General features: G+C 36.4%; 2 protein-coding genes across 2 annotated transcripts in view; one reads left to right on the top strand and one right to left on the bottom strand.

The window, feature by feature from the left end:
• LOC120526879 (zinc transporter 10-like) overlaps positions 1-20,368 on the bottom strand; it is a 102,208-nt gene that overhangs the window by 62,636 nt on the left and 19,204 nt on the right. The gene's annotated exons all lie outside the window — the stretch shown is intronic.
• LOC120526947 (zinc transporter 10-like) lies at positions 5-8,830 on the top strand. Its single transcript, XM_039750047.1, has 4 exons — positions 5-492; positions 6,562-6,612; positions 6,717-6,956; positions 8,424-8,830. The coding sequence occupies exons 1-4, from the start codon at positions 15-17 to the stop codon at positions 8,828-8,830; spliced, it is 1,176 nt and encodes a 391-aa protein (XP_039605981.1). The 5' UTR covers positions 5-14.

Below are 20,368 nucleotides of genomic sequence, written 5' to 3'. Positions count from 1 at the left end.
AGAAGTTCCCAAAAATGGGTCGCTACAGTGGAAAGACATGTCGTCTCATCTTTATGATGTTCTTCTTGGGTTCATTCTTTCTGGCCGAGCTGGTGTCGGGATACCTTGGAAATTCAATCGCCTTGATGTCGGACTCCTTCAACATGCTGTCGGACTTAATTTCTGTGACAGTTGGCATGTCGGCTCTGCGTCTTGGTCGCCTGGAGCGGACCGGCCGGTTCACTTATGGACTGCCCCGGGCCGAGGTCGTGGGCGCGCTGTGTAACGCCGTTTTCCTCACGGCGCTCTGCTTCACCATATTCGTGCAGGCTATCATGCGGTTGGTGGAGCCGGAGAAGATCGAAAACGCGGAGCTCGTGCTGATTGTGGGGGCCCTGGGGCTTGGCATCAATCTCTTTGGACTCATTCTTTTTCAGGATTTTTGCTTCTGCAAAAGTCAGATGGAAGACGTTGAGGAGGAACCCGCGGGAAGCGACAAGGATTGCGAAGCAGGTGAGAGCAGTGCAATTCATGGATGAGTTTGGTTAGAAAAAATGAATGGAGGAATGAAAGTATGCATAGTTCATAATGCCTTTAGTATAGATAATTAGAATATTACTGCAGAATATTCAAAAACGAGAGTCAATTTTCATATGACTACTCCAAAATGTCAAAATTGTATTTAATAAAGTAATCTTTGAATTAGCGCGTCTTAATTCTGTAATCACTTTACTTTTTTATGATCCTAAACCACACAAAGTCAAAAAGTTAAAACACAAACCAACAAAAGCACAATGTGAAAAACAGAGAAAAAATAAACCCAAGGCAGAAGGAACACATCCTGTAAAAAGTGCACAAGAAACAGCACTTCCCAAAAAATTGGTACACACACAGAGGAGTAAAAAGAAAAAGACTATATAAAATTATGCAGAAGTTAAATCAGACAAAACATTAACACATCAAAAACATCCATACAGATTTAGATGCAAAAAATCAAAAACAAAGGAATAAGAGTAAATGAATGGGATTGTGCAAAGGTAAGAACACAAGTCAAATAAAACTAATAAACCTATTTACAAAAAAGCTGTACCCAGGAATGCATGCTTTTTGTTTGTTTGCAATTTTTAAATAGCTTGTATTTTTTTCATTTTGGGAATTTTGATTTCTGATTTGTTTTTTTATCCGTGCATTTTGTAACCTGTTGTACAGTTCAAGATCACAGTGAGCCCTCGCCAATCCCAGCAGTGTTGGGCCCAGGGTGAGGGGCATCAGAACACTGCAGGTTACAAGGGTAGCCTGGAGCTCCAGAACACAACTCCACACAGCCAGAGGGAGAATGTGCAGAACACACTCAGGTGGTACTCTGGAACTGGGATTTGAGCCCAGGAGTCAGGATCTTGTAAGACAAGAGTATTCACCACCACGCCACCCCAATTTATTTATGTATTTTTTTAAAAATAATTTTTAATCTATGCTTTTTATGTGACTAGGTAATGGATTTAATTGTCAGAATAGAAAATATTTATGAAATTGAAAAGAAAAAATTTTAGTACAATTTCACTTTACTCAACATTTACTAATCAATATCCCCCCTCCCCTTTCCCTCAGCTGAGGTGAAACCATAGTGTATTCTAAAGTGCTATTAACTTTTCAATTTCCAAAAATGTAGCTGGCTTTAAAAGATAAGAAACTTCCTGAAAACTTTACAAAACTTTACAAAAATACATAAGGTATTTTTTTCACAATCTTATAGAAATATATTGACTAAATCATGAGTATACATTAGAGCATTAATTAAAAGTATATATTATGGACCTTATGCCACTTACTGCCACATAAATTCCTCAAAATGTAAGCTGATTGCTAATTAAAGTTGAATTTCTATGACAAATGGTACTATAGATCTGATAGTTGATGTGACCGCACATCTGTGCTTGTTGGTCTTGTTTTGTAGTTTTGTCATTGTTACTTTTTTGTGAATGGTCCCAAAAATTAAAAACAAGAAACTCAACCTTCATATTTGAGAAAGTATCAGTTACTTATACAGTATTTGCTGTTAACTATTATGCATTTCCAATGTACCATTTGAAAGGGATGAGATTGGTTTGGAAATTCATATGCTTCAACTTTGAGGTTTTGTCACTGGGAAAAGATGATTTAGTTGTGAATTAATAAATATTTGGCCGCTGAATAGAGGAAACTATCAAGAAATTTTTAACAATCACCAGATTTTTCTTTAGTTAAAATGTTCAGTTGATTTAATAATTAAAGACTGTGACATTTCCTTCAGTGTATTTTTCTTTTCTACGTTCTATTTTGGAATATTATTAAGGAATCATCAAAGTAGTGAGTTTTAGTTTCTAATGTTTTTAATGGAGAACCTATGGAGAGAATTGGCCGTTAATCAGCATTATCCATTCAGTGTTTTCTTCTAATAAAAAGCTCTAGAGTTATTTTAACAATCAAAATGTAATCAGTCATGTAACAACCTCATGAGCATTAGAGCCTGGGAGAAAAATCCACGAGAGAAATAAAGTTGGATAAAGCTTACTTGCTATAATAATAACACTGCAGGAAAATAACAGAAGAGTTTATGAATTGAATATAAAAATTAAAAGAAAAGAAAAGATTGAAAGGGAATAGTTTAGGACAGGGTTTTCAACCTGGGGACCCACTGTGGCTGCTGTAGGTTTTTGTTCCAACCCGATTCCTAATCAGTGACAATACCAGGTAAAATGGATCTCATTTAATTACCAGGTATTTTTTTCTCTTATTCTACATTCTGAAAAGCATAGCAGCATGATTTTACATTTATAAGGCATTTAGAAATATTTCTGTTTTTGTTTTTTAAATGCTTAATTCTGTTTGGTTGATTTTATTATATTTTCCCCTTTCTCTGTGCAGTTTCCTCCCTTCATTGTATCTTAATAATGACAATTAGAAACGAGCAGCAATGCTGAATCGTGAAAGGCTGCAACTACTTCAGTGTCAGACCCACTAATTAGTAAATAATGGAATAACTGAATAATTAGAACACCTGAAAAAGTAGATGAAAATATTGTTAAAAAGAAAACAAAATACAGTATTCCCATATAACTGCTTAATACATTTTATTACATTTTTTCCCAAACTTGTTTTCTAATTTCTATATTGTTCTCAAAACACAGAATTTGGGAAATAACAGTTCATTTAATTAGCCCAGGAGTCCAATTAAAAACAGAAGCTGGTTGGAACAAAAACCTGCAGCCACAGTGGATCCCCAGGACCGAGGTTGAAAACCCCTGATTGAGGACATCAGTTTTCCAACCCTTTAAGCCCTCGATTCCCTCTTGGAAGTTTAGAATCTTAAATTTGGTTTTAAGATCTTTGTTACTAATAGACACTGAAGAGATCAAATGTTTTCTGTGTTTATGTTTCATATTAATATATTTTTTACATTTATAAAGTATATAGGACAAGATCTCTCCAAATTATCTTGATATCAATTACAATATAGTAATTGAAAGTAAAATTAAATTTTTACACATTTTTGTTTATTTCACCTTATTGACTACAAGCATGGATTTTTTTTCAAACATGTCTGTTTTAAGACCTGCACAGCCAAACCTTTGACTAAATCAAAAAAGTATCAGCAACTCTTACTTGTCCCAGTCCTAATTTTTGCTTATTCTGACTTTGTAAAGTCCTACTGCACTCAAAAGATGCTTGAATTTACTTAATTTTGTTGTGATGCCTATTATTCATATAAACTAATTAAGAAATTCTCTACCAAATACAGTATGTTTATCTAAATGCTTCTTAATCAAACTAAACTGATTTAAAGAAGAAGTAAAAAACCTTATATAAAATAATAAGGTTTAATTATTACAATTAGTTCAAGCAGCATACACCAGGCCACTGATGTTAACATCATTAAACCAACTTACTTTGATCCTTTTATTTAATTATAAATATTATTACTTTCATTTTGTATTGAACCAAATTAAGTAAAGTAAATCTGAATATCTAATAAGTATGCAAAACCAAATATATAAGAAATGGTAATCCATATTAGACAAGCTTCATTTTCTACAAAATGATGGAACTGTCAGCATTTCAACAGGGGATGAAACTGATAAAAGAGTTAACTACCTGTCAGCTCATGCAGAAGTAAAACATGCTCTTATGATGCAGAAGGTGTAATAGATCTGCCATTACTGAAGACAGACTGGGCAAATGCTACTTCCATAGAAAACAAAACTCACAGAATTCAGTAAGATTAACTTTACATACAATCTTTAACTGTCGGTCTCACAGTTAAGCCTTTTTTTTCCCCAAGACAATTGCTGAAATCCTGCACACTATTTTATGACTAAATATTAACACTGTGATTCAACATAAACAACATGTTGCAATGGATAACCTTATTTAATTTATATTAGAAATAGATGTGTACAGCCTAAAATATTTACTTTTGTGTTAATACTAAATTAACAGTGGCAATAAATCTCAAACTAATTTTTTTTGATTAAGTATGGAAATCAGATGTTGTATCCGCTATAAGGCTTTATCTATAGGCTATCTAGCATATGTTTCTACCATGAATCATATTATTATTATTGGAATCAAGGGGTGAAAAAAGTACAAATATAGCATTATATTTATTACTCAGATCATTCTGCCTGGTTTTCTGATCATTTAGTTCTGTTTCCTTATATCATGCTCATGTTTTTACTACATTATTTAACACATTATTATACAAATATTAGTATATGTAAAATTCTGGACAGTCACCACCCTTCGCACTACCCCAGTTTTAACTTATTTAAAAAAACACACACACATAAAACATACCAGTTGCAATATAGATTTATGCACTAAAGATATATATATATATATATATATATATATATATATATATATATATATATATATATATATATGCACTAAAGATGTTTTTAGGTACATCTGTTTGAAAAGTGAAAAACTAAAAATCACTGTATTTAATCCTTAACAGGATTTTATATGCTGTAGATTATGCCTGATTAAAGCAGTTTAAAATCAATAAAAGATTTGTTTTTCCATGTCTGCCTCATTCTTTCTTCAAGTACTTTGGTTTCCCTCTTCATTCCAAGTCCCTTGTGTTGGAGTCATTGGTCATCCTACATTTAGACCCCATATCTGATACCTATAGGCCTGTATAAATGAGTGTAGCCGTTTACATGAATGTGCCCAGTGAGAGAGCAGTACCTCATCCAGGGCACCTGCTGGCACCACCCATGCTGAATACGGAGTTGACAATTTTTTTTTTCTTAAACAGTTTATTTCAAGGCATTTTTGTCAATTAAATTACAGTATATATGCCATTACAATACTGTGTTAAGTCAAAGAAGCATTAGTGAATGTTAGGATCCATTTTCTGTAATAATGCTTGCTTGCTGTTATAAACAGTACAGTAAGTTTTTAGTTCTGTATTTTTTAATTTGTTCCATCCAGGTTTATAAACTCATCTACAAAATTAATTTGTTTTAAAGATAGTGTAGGTGTAGCCAGGTAACACTGAGCATGCAATAAAATAGTTTCTAAAAGAAAATCTTTATAGGTGATTACTGTAAAAACAGAAAAATCACCATTAGTTTTCAGAAGAAATTAGAAATAATAACTTAACAATAATACGTTCATACATAAATACATTTCTTTGAAACATTTTTCCAAAAACTTTGATTCAAACATCATAAATGTTTATTTAGGGGAAAATAGCTGAAAGTATATATGCATGAGTAATCATTAAACAACTTACCAAAAATGAGAGGAAGGAAAGCCTAATACTCATGAAACACAAATAGTAAATGTAAACTGAAAATACAACATATGTACTTTTTAAAAAAAATAAGAACAAAAGTGTTTTTGGTTGTCTCCAGGGAGGGTATTATTGGCTTGGTTGTTTTTGGTGATATGGTCATATTTTGTTTTTATTTTTCTCCTTGATGATAGACTTTAAGTGCAAAGCACAAACCTGCATTTATGAATTACATTCTTTTGCCTTAGCTTGCCAGATGGATATTGGACAGGTTTGTGTGAAAAAATGTATTTCAAACTTCAAATGCTTTTCTGCAGTGAATTGGCATTTTGTCCAGGGCTGGCTCATGTTACTTTTGGCTTCCTGTAACCCTGTAATGGGAAAGAGAGCTCAGGAAGTGAATGGCTAGATGGGTAATATATTTATTAATGCGCATTAAATTTTACATCCAGTAACACCTCTCACTATTCACCTGATGCTGAGGGACTGGATCTGAGTACCTGCGACTCTATCATGGAAAAAAGGGTCAGACAGAATGTATATTCTGTTAAGTTTGTCTCATATCTGCATGGAGTGGATATTTAACAGAAGCTCTTTTAAGTACTGCCATGCAGCTTGTTTCTATTGCATTTTTAAGCATTTAAGGAGCAAGCAAGAATAACACGCCCAGTCTGGTCTTATTTGTTAGAATATTATATTTGATGCTGTTATATATAAAAGATACTTTGCTGATGTATATCTTATAAAACAATAACATCTTTTGTGTTAATCAGTCATTTCAAAGAGGATTAACAGTGTTCCAGTTCAGACAAAGAAGAAAGAGAACAGTCCAACAGCAGCATTAAACATACGAGGTAAGAAGTCTTATGTTTAAGACAGCTGTTTGTACATCTGTGTCCCTGTTGGATTTTGGACTGTAGCTTTCTATTAATTATTCTGTCTGCTTTTTTGTTCCCAGGCGTTGTGCTTCACTTGATGGGGGATGCACTTGGTTCACTTGTAGTGGTGGTGACTGCAGTAATCTTCTTTGTGTTGCCATTGGGTCCTGAAGATAGTTGTAATTGGGAGTGCTACATTGATCCAAGCCTCACAATTGCCATGGTTATCATCATTTTGTCAAGTGTCTTCCCTCTCATTAGAGAGGCTGTCTCCATTCTGCTTCACATGGTACCTGAGGGCCTTCATGTGGATGAGATCAGTGAGTAGTTATGAGAGTCGTTTTGCATTTGAAAGCTCCCATGAATTATCATGTACTTTGATAGATATCTGCCAGTAAATAACATTAGACCTTTGTGTGTGTGTGTGTGTGTGTGTGTATGTGTGAGTGTGTGTGTATTCTTCCTTAAGAGCAGTCCATATATTGATAAGAACAGGCTTGATATCGAAATTTCCTCACCTACAATATTTTCTTAAAAATAATGATCCATTTTTCAACAGTGGCAGTGATTCTCTTTGTCAAACGCATTTGTCATTTAGCTTTTATTAAGTAGGCTACATGACCATGTTCATTTTCTGCTCCTTTCTTCAGAACACCCAAATGTTCCTCTTTTCCATAACCTGAGTAAATGTTTGAGAAAAATCCAGTGCAATCACAGCAGGTGATTTTGTCAGCACATATAATGGTTGTGCATTGATTGGTCCAGTCCCACCCTCCAGAAATGACCCTCTATCTGCCGCAGCCAGGTGTTACATGGGTGACCCCTTGGCCTGGTCCAACCACTCGGTTCCCCAACAATGAGGATCTTACAAGCTGGCCATAGTGCCATAACTGACGCTTCCTCACAATGCTGGTAATGTGCCTCATTTGGAACTCCATGAACAACCACTCACCCCTTTCCAGTGACCTCATGACCCCCCCATGCTCTCCCAACCTGTCTACTGACTTCATAGGAAGAGTCACCAGAGACGATTGTTCCAACACTGCTTTTATATAGGCGGAGAGTTTGTAAGTAAATACAAAATTTGGAACACACGTAGGAATTGTTTGTATCAACGTTCAAGACTTGATTAACTTACATTGCTGCCAAGAAGTTGTATGTTCTTAACTTATTAACTGTTCCATGGAAAAAGCCCTTTTTTAACTCTGATAATTACACTATTTTTCATTTAAGGGTAACCCAAAGTTTTTTTGTTTTTTTACCCTGTGGCATTTTACCACTTACCTTTGCATCATTTTGGTTTATTCACTGGACATCCATCCATCCATTTTCCAACCCTCTGAATCTGAACACAGGGTCACGGGGGTCTGCTGGAGCCAATCCCAGCCAACACAGGGCACAAGGCAGGAACCAATCCCGGGCAGGGTGCCAACCCACCGCAGGACACACACAAACACACGCACACACCAGGGCCAATTTAGAATCGCCAATCCATCTAACCTGCATGTCTTTGGACTGTGGGAGGAAACATGGAGCGCCCAGAGGAAACCCACGCAGACACGGGGAGAGCATGCAAACTCCACGCAGGGAGGACCCGGGAAGCGAACGCGGGTCTCCTAACTGTGAGGCAGCAGCAGCGCTACCACTGCGCCACCGTGCCGCCCCCCAGTAGAAAGTGTCTAGAGAAAATCACTCTTATGTTAAATCAAATGCTCCATGGTAGAAGAAATGTTTGGAGATTTGATTCCTGTCTCTGTTTGTTAAATAATGTTTGCTTTTTGCTTCAGGTGCAGCCCTCAGGAAGGTTCCTGGAGTTCAAGGAATGCATGAGCTGCATATCTGGAAACTGGCAGCTGGACGCAATGTTGCCACTTTGCATGTAAAATGTGCAGACGCAGTTGCATTTGAGTCCTTGAACCACCAAATACGAGAGATTTTTCATAACATTGGGGTTCATTCAACAACCATTCAGCCTGAACTGACTTACCAAGAAAAGCCCCTTGGGAGGGCCCTTTCCTGTACAGCTTCCTGCCTTTCCCGTGGTTGTGAGCAACAGATGTGCTGTAGTATATTCAATGAACATGATGAGAAGGATCACATGGGGCTAGAAAGCTGTTCCTCACACAACAGGCCACCTAGATTCAGCGTACTGTACCCAGATAACAAAGGTGTCATCAACAGTACCTTCATCTAGGGGGCAGGGAGATGGTGAAAATCAAAGATTCTCTGAATTTTTACCATTAATTTCTATGTTCTTTTTATACATTTATTGGCATTTCATAATAAGGCGGAATGGAATGTTCCACAAAGGAAAGGAGAGTGGGGGAAGGTCATTGAAAAATGACACAATTATCAATAAATTAAAATGCAGTGGGTAAAACCAGAAGACATGAGGAGATGCTCTCTCCTACACTATCATCACCAGTCGCCATTGTCTATACTCTGGTCAGGAAGAAACAAACAACATGAAACCCAAAGACACTGACTAATTTCTCTTCAATGTAGTTTTGTCAAAAGAGGATCTGAGAAAATGTCTTGCCTAGATTCTCATTTCTAAAAAAAATATTTCTTAATAGTTGAAATGGTGTTATAGAATAATTTATGGTCCTCTTGATTTAGTCAGCTTTGCTGATAGGTGCTCTATAAATCAATGGAAATCGTCATTGTTCATGGTGCTAAGGTGATCATTGCAGACAAATTCATTTTAATGCTCATGATAAATGTACACTCTAATTGGTTATTATTCTTATTTCAGCAGGTGCTTTAACCTAAGGTGACTAAGAAGGGTGTTGTAAATATGTAGCTGGTTGCCCATGTGTCAGAGGAAGCAGCAGATTGTTGTTCTAAGAGACAACTGAAGGTTCTACTTGTATTTAGAGAGTTGTTGTGGGTTCATTTATGGTTTTTCATGATTCTGTAAACATGAGGTCTTTGTTATACAGTATTCATATTTACTCGGATTAGCAGAGTCTTTTAGTTCAAATGATGTTGGCCAAGGATGAGAGTAGGTTATTTACTGGATTTGTACTGGAGTTGAACAAGACAGTTTTGATGTTGAGAGGGTTTTTGTTTGGTATTTCCTGTTGTTGTGGAGGTGACTGGGACAATTCTAAGAAATTGAAAATTTTGTTGATGCAGAGGAATATTTTGCAGACAAATGTTTTTTCTAATTGTCAATGAAAACAAATATTTCCGATTACTTGTACAATTGATATGTGCATTGTTTTGTGTGCATATGTTTCATATGAAAAATGTGGTGTAAAACTAAATGGGGAATGTCCATTGTTGCACAGGGAGCCATTGCTGATAGATATCAGGCTGTACATTGTGAGCTCCAATGTATGATCACCATTACATGAGTCATTTTCTATTTGGTAACAAGAGACGGTGTACCGTTTCTGACAATTATAAATGAGTCTTTTCAGGTTCAGAGATATAATAGCTACTACTCTTTTCCCTAGAGTACAGTATTTAGAAACTAGTGTTATTTGGTGAAATTCATCAAAACATTTTTCTCAATGAATTTGTTGAGTTCACCAGTGACCTTATTCGCTAAATTTTTCACAGAAAATGTGCCATGTGGCCAGCTTAGACAAACTTATTTTTCCCAGGACCCCATGTTGCTTTGTGAGTCCAGCATTTCATCACAGAGCTGTAGCAGCCATGTTGGATGAGGGTGTCACTGCCCAATTGGTATTCCAGCCAGATTTTCACCCCTCATGCATTAAAAAACAATAAGAAAACTTTTGTATTTTCATTTAAGGGGTACAATAGCTGACCATAATGAGAATATTATGAAAATGCTTAGTTTTTAAGCATAGACTCATTGTACATTGTGAATTCAATGCTGGAGTAAGCAGTGCTTACTGTACTGCCACACAGCTCAGGTCACATTTTTGCCACAAAAGCATAGTTGACAACACTTCTCTATACCCTGAGACATTTAAAAGACAATTGCACCATTATAATCTACTGAAAACTATTTCAGCTTCTTCTTCCCTATTGACTTCAGTGCAGTTTACTGAATTTACTGAACATTTTCCCTGAACAGAAGGCGAAGTGAATTCAGTTGGTTTCACTTATCACTAGAGGAAACAATTGTGGTTCCTAAATAGTTTATATTGCATCATTACACAACACTTGCTCATATGGGGTCAGTTTGAAGATACCAATCAACATAACAGGCTTTGCTTTGAGATGTTTGAAAACCCGATGCAAACTTGTGGAGAATGTGCAGTGTCCACACAATGTAAAAGTCAGCATTCAAACCAAGGATTCTGTGAGGCAGCAGATATAAAGCACTGCAATAGAAAAAATAATGAGTCATTTAATGTTTGGGTGAACTAAACAGTAGATGATTTAAAATTAATTTTCAAGGCAGCACAGCTGTTCATAGAAATATGATACGTTTAATTAATTCATATTTAAGGAAGAGCCGTCATCAAAACGTTATTTCCTTGATAAAATGTAAATGTGACAAGAACTTCATAAAATGAAGCAACTGAAGTAAAGAAAGCTTCTTTCATGTCGATTTTGATTTATAGTTACTAAAAATGTTGTAGCGCAGCAGAAAAGTAGTCATTAGACACCAGTTAGTACTCACGTATCAGTGATGCTAACCTGACTGGTCATCTGAAAGTCACTGAGCTTCTTGAATTGGTGTTCAAAGTGTCGATATTGACAGGTAGCTGATTCTACATAACACCTTGTTTGGTTTGTCAGGAGCCAGGCTGGGGTGTCAGTTGGTGCTCAAAATGTCAATAGAAGTACCATGCCAGTTCAGGAGCCAATGAGTTTTTTTGGTGCTTGGTATATGGGGATGTAAATATGGCGATGCCTGTTGGTGCTCAAAGCAACATTGGAGACACTGGTGCTCTCCTGGTAATTGAGGTGTTGATTACTAGTAGCTTACATCTTTGACTCTAAATAATCATTATGATTATTTCCATTGATTTCTGTCTACACTTAAATAAATGTATTTACAGAAAAATGTAAAATATTGCAATATTTTTATAAAAATAAACATTTTATTTATATAATCAATCTTGTTTTTATTTCATGTTTATGTAATTGCATTGAGTTATGGTCCTTACTTCAATTACCCGTGTAGATGGAATCTCAGGTTTCAGTTCAGAAAGCTGCAATAATGCTATGTTGCTCTTTACTTCTGTGTGAGCTAACTGTATGGAGGAAGAAAGTCTCTAAAGCCATCATTCCTTTAGTCACTCTGCACTGAATTCAACGTCTTGCAATGAGGCCCCTTTCATTCTGAATTCAGCAATTTGCCCAGAGAACTTCTCTTTGCTTACAGTAGAACTTTAGTAACTGGACTTTAGGGGGCTTTTGAGAAATGTACACACTTGCTTTAAAGTGCTCTTTGATATAAGTTCAAGATATTTCCGAGCCCATTGTTCAAAATGACACTGAAATGACCAAGGTGCAATGTAGGCGTACACGAAGGCAGAGTGAGATGCTATCTCTCCTGCATTTTACACAACCTACAAGTATAATGCCAATGACTTTATGATTTTATTACTTTAGATCTTAAATATGTGAAAATCTGTAATTAGCCGGTGCCGTAAAGAGCAATTGAAGCACTGGCAACACTTTGTTTACTCAGTATGAAAGCTGCAGTGAATGCATAATGATGACGTCAAAAATGGCCTCTGCTTTTACAGTTATGAAGCACACAGACCTGTAATGCACCTTCTGGACTTTTTAGCCTGACTAACTACAGGTTTCCAAGAAAACTATAAACATTCAAAATCTCCCTGTTGATGGGATTTTGTACCCTCAGAATTGAACTTGTTTTTTTCTTCTTCCTTTCCTGTATTTTTTCGAGGTCTGGGAGTTTCTTTAACACTGAAATAAGGTGGTGACAACAAAAGACAGTGAAACAGCAGATATAGACTTGTCAAAAGTATAGAGTTAATGGAGGTAGGAAAGAAGAGTTTATATTTGATTACGTATTCTGTGAATTTATTTTCTTTGAAGCATATTATTTTACTTCTGGAAGAGAACGTCCAGACTTTAAGAGTTCTGTTCAAGCTACTGAGAGGTCTACTAAAGTATATTATAATGATTCAACTATTCATTTATGAAAAGGCTACATTTCAAGATTTAAGCATAAATACAGAAAAACATTTAGATCTGTTCTCTCCTAATAAGTATAACCATGATGATGTTTTGTGCTTATGTTGCTTCTTTTTTATGCTACATTTGTAAAAACTGTAGTGGGTTAGGCTTATAAGTGTGAGTATATTCAAAAATGATAAACTGAGCTGAAATTAATAAAACCTCATTATAACTCCTGGAATGGTGGCTTGCAAATTTTTAATACTGGGGGTCTATGATTGCCTCCCTTTTGCATTTTTGAATCCATTTGTAAATGGGCTGGCAGCAACACCCTGCAAAAACAAAACAATATAACAATCCACCTCAACATTTTCTGAACAGACAGGAAAGCTTTAAATAGTAAAATAAGTAAATAAACATATGGCAATATAAAACGTGCATTAGTAAAACTATAGTAAACACTTGTATGCTTTAAGGTCCTATTTTACAAGTTCAGGTGCTATTATGTTGGGTTTGAAACTCAATGCTTTTTTCTACTTTACCAAACCACAACGTTTATGATCATATGGAAAATAAGTTCATCACTGAGAAAAATTAAACCTTCAATGGCAGGGGCTTCAGTGAGTAGCAGCAAAGTACCAGCCGGAAGACAAACATGATGAGGGGAATGATTAATAGGCTTGTACTTTAATTTCTATTGTGTCTCTGCTTTTAGCTACCCCAAGAAAGCCACCTGGACAATTTCTGCCTCCTGAAAGGCTGCTGCCTCACTCCAACTCAGAAACAGAATCTTGCAAGATTTCCAAAACCAACAACACTCAGTCTACATACTGATCAGCCACAAGATTAAAACTGCTGACAGGAGAAGTGAATAACATCGATTACCTCATTACAATGGTACCTGTCAAGGCATGGGATATATAAGGCAGTAAGGGGACAGTCGGTTCTTGAAGGTGATGTGTTGGAAGCTGGACAAATGGACAAGAGTAAGGATCTGACTGAGTTTGACAAAGGCCAAACTATAATGGCTAGACACAAATATGCAGTGGTTAGTACATTCAAAAAGTGGCCAAGAAAGGACAACTAGCAACAGAGACATGGGCTCTAGATGTCAGTAGAACTATTGTAGAACAAATTGCAGAAAGATGTAATGCTGGCCATGAGAGAAAGGTGACAGAACACACAGTGCATCTCAGCTTGCTTTGTATGGGGCTACATGCTGACCTCTGCTCACTTCTGAAAAAGCCCACAGTGGGCAAGTGAGCTTCGGAACTGGACCATGGTGCAATGGAAGAAGGTGGCTTGGTCTGATGAATCAAATTTTATTTTAGATCATGTGGATGGTCAGGTGCTTGTGCATCTTTTACTTTTGGAAGAGATGGCGGCAGGATGCACTATGGGAAGAAGATGAGCCAGAGGAGGCAGTGTGATGCTCTAGGCAATTTTCTGTTGTGAAACCTTGGGTTCTGGCATTCATATTGACCTTACTTTAACATATATTACCTACCTAAATTGTTGTAGACCATGTACACTAAATTATGGCAACAATACTCCCTGCTGGCTGTGACATCTTTCAGCAGGATTATGCATCCTGCCACACTGCTAAATTGTACATGAAAAAGAGTTAAAGGTATTGACTTGGACTCCAAATTTCCCACATCTCAATCAGATTGAGCATCTATGGGATGTGCTGGAAAAACAAGTAATTCATGGAGGCACTATCTTGCAACATACATGACTTAAAGGAATGCTAATCTCTTGGAACCAGATACCACAGGACACCTTCAGAGGTCTTGCGAAGTCCATGCCTTGACAGGTCAGAGCTGCTTTGGTGGCACAAGCAGGACCTACCACATGTTAGGTAGGTGGTTTTAAAGTTGTGGCTGATCGGTGCATGAGATGCCAGAACACAAGCTGAGTCCAAAGGAAAATCAATGTCTTTCTGTGGTGGAAAGAGAACACCAAAAACATCATTAATAGAATTGAGGTGATGCACCAGAAACCCTATAATAGGACTAAACATTCTATATCAGTTTCAAAAATGTACTTAAATTCAGTAAAGAAGATGAATAGAAAAAAATGATTTTGTGTTCTTTGTATGAGGGGATCCAAAAGAACAGTCAGACAGGCAAGGTCTTTTACAATAGGGAAAAACTGAACAAACCAAAGGGCAATTAACCAAAGGCTAATAACCAACCAAGTAATCAAAAAAGCAACCAAACAAGACTTTGAACGAAGCAAAAGGAAAAATAGATTGTGATTTACAATGAGTTTAACTTTTGAAAAAAGAATAGATACTAAAACCCACAAATCAATCATATATACGAAACTCTTACATAGTCCGGCTGCTATGACATCACAAGCAACATCACCTGTAGAACGTGTAGAGTTACAACAACAGGGATACAAAATGACACACTATATCTTTTAAGATAATGTCGTCCTTATTTTATATTCCTGAAGCTGTGCAGGCAGAACACAATGTTTTGCAAGTAGAGACCAGTATTGCAGGCAGCAGAGGTCCACAAGGATAAATGGAGTGTCCTAGTTTAGGAATAGTATGTACTGTGCATTTACAGAGAGTTCTCTAGAAGTGATCGATTACTCCAGGAGGGCACAAATAGAAATAGTGAAGCTAGAAACATGTAATAATTTAACAGAGGCCCCCACGTCTGACAGGTGGCAGCAAGGAGGCTCACTACAGTATGCAGAACCTTCTATTATGCATTGTGTTGACCAGGCTACTTTGGGGTAGCCTAAATCTTTTAAGTTTGTTTAGGGTTAGGATTACAGAGTTCACTAGGAGGCATTCTAAGAGGAAAAAAATAGTTTCTGGGGATCAACTAAGACCCAAATGAAAATACATGCTCAGAAAAGATTAGGAGTGATGTTGTTGTGTTTTTCTATACAAGCACAAAACATGACATGCCTCCAAAAATCCACACAAAAGGAGGCACCTAAGCTTAATTCAGCTCTGTGCCCCTGGAAATTGTCTCACTCCAGGCAGCCTTACCCCGGGCTAAGGCTGTTAAAGCTAATAAATAACCAGAAAAGGAGAAAAGGACAACCAGAAAACCTCAAGTCCAATACAAAACTGCACAAAGAGCGCAAAAGCAAGACAAAAAAAGAACAGGGCAAAAATACCCACAGTGAAGAAAAGTATGGTGCACAATCCAGAAACAGCATCTTTAACAAAGCAAGGGTGAAAAAGCCAGGAAATCCAAAAATCAAAAATGAAGCGAGAACTCAAAAACCAAAAGCTAACTACAATGCCGAACCTAGAACAGCAGCTTTACCTTAGACACTCACTGCCTCACTAGGCTACACATACAGGAGAAAATGTAGATAAACAAATAAAATACATATGTAAATCATATTATACAAAATACAACATAAGCAATATGCATCACAATATCACAGAAAAGCATAATTTTACACAGACACCAAACAAAATCAAAAGCTGAAAGTCTAACACAGTATACACAATTACATTTAAACAATAACAGAAAGATTAAATAAACCAAATTTTACTTTGGCTAAAGAAGCAATCGTGTTTGAAACAAAACAGATTTAAAACATTTAAGTACAAAATTAGATTCATTATTAGAAAAAATTGCCAAAGTTGAAAAAAAGGACCTATGACAACTAGCAGAAATGTTTTGAGTCTAACTTGATTTCTTGTCTATATTTCACATTGATGTTTGACATTTGTTGTCTTCGATCCTGCGTGAAGCTGTGAACTAATGCGTCACATGACCTCCACTTCAAGCGACCAACAATAAGCACAGCAACCTGGAAGTAACATTTGCAGCTACAGCTATGCAAAGAAAGTCACAAAATAGCAATAACTATCTAAAAAAAGGAAATGTAAAATGGTCCAGAATAATTAACATTGTTAACCAAATTTAAATAAACATGCACAACTTCCAGAAATGAAAGAAATTAGATCACGGATGTGCAAAAGGTGGATTTCTCTGACCTAAACCATAGATTCCAACTTTCCAAATTCATTTTGGCTGTGCATTTCACAAATGCAGTAAATATTAGCCTTCGTAAGTGGGATGTTCATGTAATCAAGCTTACTATATTCTTTCCCTCTGAATTTCAAACTGCATTGCAGTAACTTGCACCCTGGTGAGGATGCCTCTTCGCTTGCTTCATTTTGAATCACTTACTTTCTGCAGTAAGATTTGGGTCTATCTGAGTTGTACTGATGAAAATGCAGTTTAGCCTCTAGACAGACTTAGCCACATTTTCATCCTTTTTCTCTTGCTCTTGTTCAACACATTAACTGCAAAAAACCTCTCATTAACTAAACATCACAACTTGACTAATTATGCTGCTCTCACAATGTGCAGTGTGGCAATCAGGAGATACCCAGGATTCAATGTAATTATAAAGTGATTCTTGAATCACTTCGATTTTGGACTTATATACAGGATCTCCTTTTTCGTAAGTGTGATCACTTGCTGAAATCCATTACTATGATGATGCACTATATTATTTGTTTTATTTATCATTTTTATCTGAAATACTGTGAATATTAGTTCATAGGCTCATTGTCACACACATGCACAATGGGGGCTTCTTCAATCTGTCAAGGCACTGAGGACATAAGCACTGCCACCTGGGGATGATAAGGGGGTGCTGTTGATCACAATTTCATCTTTCCAACCACAGCTCAGAAAGAGTGCAGCCAGACCACACTTGCCCCTGGCCCAACCAATCTCTCAAGTCACGCACCTTCCAGGACCACAGAAAATGGGAGTTTTTAAGCTTTTCCTCCATGCCCTATAGACTACAAAATAAAGACCCAGTGCATGCAAGATAATTTAAAAAATATACAGAAATGATTAACTTTAGAATACAATTTAGATTAGAAAATGCTTATAATTCATAGGGTGGCATGGTGGCGCAGTAGGTAGCACTGCTGCCTCGCAGTAAGGAGACCTGGGTTCGCTTCCCGGGTCTTCCCCGCATGGAGTTTGCATGTTCTCCACGTGACTGCGTGGGTTTCCTCCCACAGGCCAAAGACATGCAGGTTAGGTGCATTGGCAATCCTAAATTGTCCCTAGTATGTGCTTGGTGTGTGAGTGTGTGCCCTGCTGTGGGCTGGTGCCCTGCATGGGGATTTGTTCCTGCCTTGCGCCCTGTTTTGGTTGGGATTGGCTCCAGCAGACCCCTGTGTTAGGATATAGTGGGATGGATAATGACTGACTGACATATATACCATGTTTCTGTAGAAATAATTTTGACATGAAAAATACCAAACTTATCCTTTAACAATAATAAACTTTCCAACCATCCAACCATGCCAGGAGTGTGGAAAACACAGGAAGAATTCCAAAAACTGTGATTCTATCATGGTTCAGTTCAGTCACAGTAAACCTCATTGCAGAGGCGTTACAAAGAGAGACTTGTACTTTAAAATGTTACTCATTGTTGAAATTTTGAACTTGGTGTTGCAGTGCAAAAACATGAAATCTAAGCAAGTGAAAAGTATTTATATTATGACATTAAATCTTATTCTCCTTATTGTAGGAATTATTGATTAATTAATAAATATGTATTTACGATTATTTTGCTTACTTTAAGAAGTCTCGTCAAGAACATTTTGCTTACCCCATTAGCAGATTTGTTTGCTAAATAAAAACAAAACACTCCCATTTAAAGTTTTTTTGTCTAGTATTTGCATATGCATTTTTTGCAGTATGGATAAAACACGTTTGGGGCTTTATTTTGTATTGTTATTTTCAGTGGTGATTTCATGTTGTAATTATTTTTTAATGTCTTTTTGGTTTTGTTATCACAGTTCCATTTTGGCCTTGCATCAAGTGTTGTTAAGTGGCTACTCTTGTGTTGCCCACAAAAGCGCATGAGATGTTGTCATTATAGGGATTATTTAAGGGTGGCAGCATGGGTTTTCCTATGTCCAATTTTTTGGATGCAGAATGTACAGAATCTTGAGGATCTTTAATAGTTATTTAGGGAAAGAATTTTAAAGTAGTTAGGAATCTTTTGTTTTGAATTTTTACCCTTTGTGTTTTGAAGATCAGGCCTTTTGAATTTCTTGTTCTGACCTTCATTCCTTTTTTGTCTTAACCCTTCTCAGAGTTTTATGTCCTGGTCCTTGCAACAAAAATTATTCTGTCAGCTTGACAATCAGCTGATAACACGCATAAGACATGTTAAAACATTTTCAAACGGATTTTCAAATAAGATTATCACCATTGCAGATTTTTCTTGTCATGTTGTTTGAAAGTTATTTTCCTTTATTCTGCTTTCAGAGTGTGTTTCATATTAAATTCATGAAAAAAGAACCTACATGAGCATGTTATCTGAAACTAGTGAGATTTCATTATTTTATCATATGCAGTAAATTATTAGTAACTTGATTACGTTTCACTACTTAAGAATGCCCATGAAGGCTGAACTGTCTTCTGGCTTTGGAAATCTCAAAAAGAAATTTTTTCCAGCATCCATGCTTGCTGAAATTTTTGTTCTCTTCTCCTTTCTGACCGCCTACTCATAGCATACGTTATCATATTTGACATTAAAGTTTATCAATTTAACTATTAGAATTTTATTTGATTTCAATTATAACCTAATTTTTTACTCACTTGTTTTAGGGATGCTTCTTCTGTTTATTAACTTTAATTTTTCTTTCACTCTTTGTAAAGCACTTTAAGCTGAACTTCCATTTGAAAATGTTCCTTAAGAGATAAATTTTGTTTTGTTGTCGAAGTCAGGGTTGTCTTTAAACTTTAAGCAGTCCTTACACATTGCTTCACAGATTAATATGACTATTAATAATCTTATGTTTTTGAGTGTTAAGTACATACAAAGTAGTGTTCAGAATAACTCTACAGTTGTGATTTAAATACATATACAGCAACACTTACTAAGAACTTAAATTCATTCTACATGTAGGCGGCCACAATCTGACTGGAGATCTTCATAATTTACATCCAAACAAAGAAAGAGTGGACATACTTGATCACAATGTTCAGTTTGTTTAATAGTATGAAAATCTGAGCAGTCAGTGTCACTTATACAGAAATATAGCAAAGCAACTACAAAAGATCAATTTTGACTGTGCAGTTTCTTTCAAGCAGACAAAGCAGTCATTAAAAGTCTGTAAATGCAGTCACGATAGTCCAGGTTGTTTATGGTAAAAACTTGCAGCGGCATGTTTACTGAAATTGAATTTTCCAAATGAGCCATGCTGAGCCCTGTATTGCACTTACGAATCACACAATAAAATGTAATGACTCTGCTCAGACTTACCCTGACCTCCCTTGTCTCCTTGATCAAGGATAATGTAATGAAAGATAATGCACTTTCTAACCTGTAATCTGATATGACTCAGGACAGTGGGCTGCACCCCCTGTAAACAAAAAAGCGCTGTGCATAAGTTCAAGTTCAAGATCATGTCTTCAACTGAATTAACATTTGGTATTCTTTCTTAACTGACGCTGAAGGGCCGATAGAGATCCTCCCCCAAGTATGGCTCTTTGTCAATGTCATATGCTTCGATCCTAACGTTGTCAGACCATACTGACGATGCTGATGCACAACCTTATTACTTGTGATCAGCTCATTATATTATAACTCAGGGTCTCTGTTTTGATTTACTGTTATGGATCTGGGTTTGTAT

The sequence above is a fragment of the Polypterus senegalus genome, chromosome 3, assembly GCF_016835505.1.
Source record: "Polypterus senegalus isolate Bchr_013 chromosome 3, ASM1683550v1, whole genome shotgun sequence".
NCBI lineage: Eukaryota > Metazoa > Chordata > Cladistia > Polypteriformes > Polypteridae > Polypterus > Polypterus senegalus.
The sequence above is the reverse complement of the archived record's forward strand: the minus strand, read 5'-3'. Positions and strand labels throughout refer to the sequence as shown.

Bases quoted from the DNA above. Each gene is read 5' to 3' on its own strand.
- LOC120526947 (XM_039750047.1), top strand. From the start codon at position 15: ATGGGTCGCTACAGTGGAAAGACATGTCGTCTCATCTTTATGATGTTC. The intron at 6,613-6,716 runs GTAAGAAGTCTT...TTTTGTTCCCAG, and splicing joins AGCAGCATTAAACATACGAG to GCGTTGTGCTTCACTTGATG. The intron at 6,957-8,423 runs GTGAGTAGTTAT...TTTTTGCTTCAG, and splicing joins CCTTCATGTGGATGAGATCA to GTGCAGCCCTCAGGAAGGTT.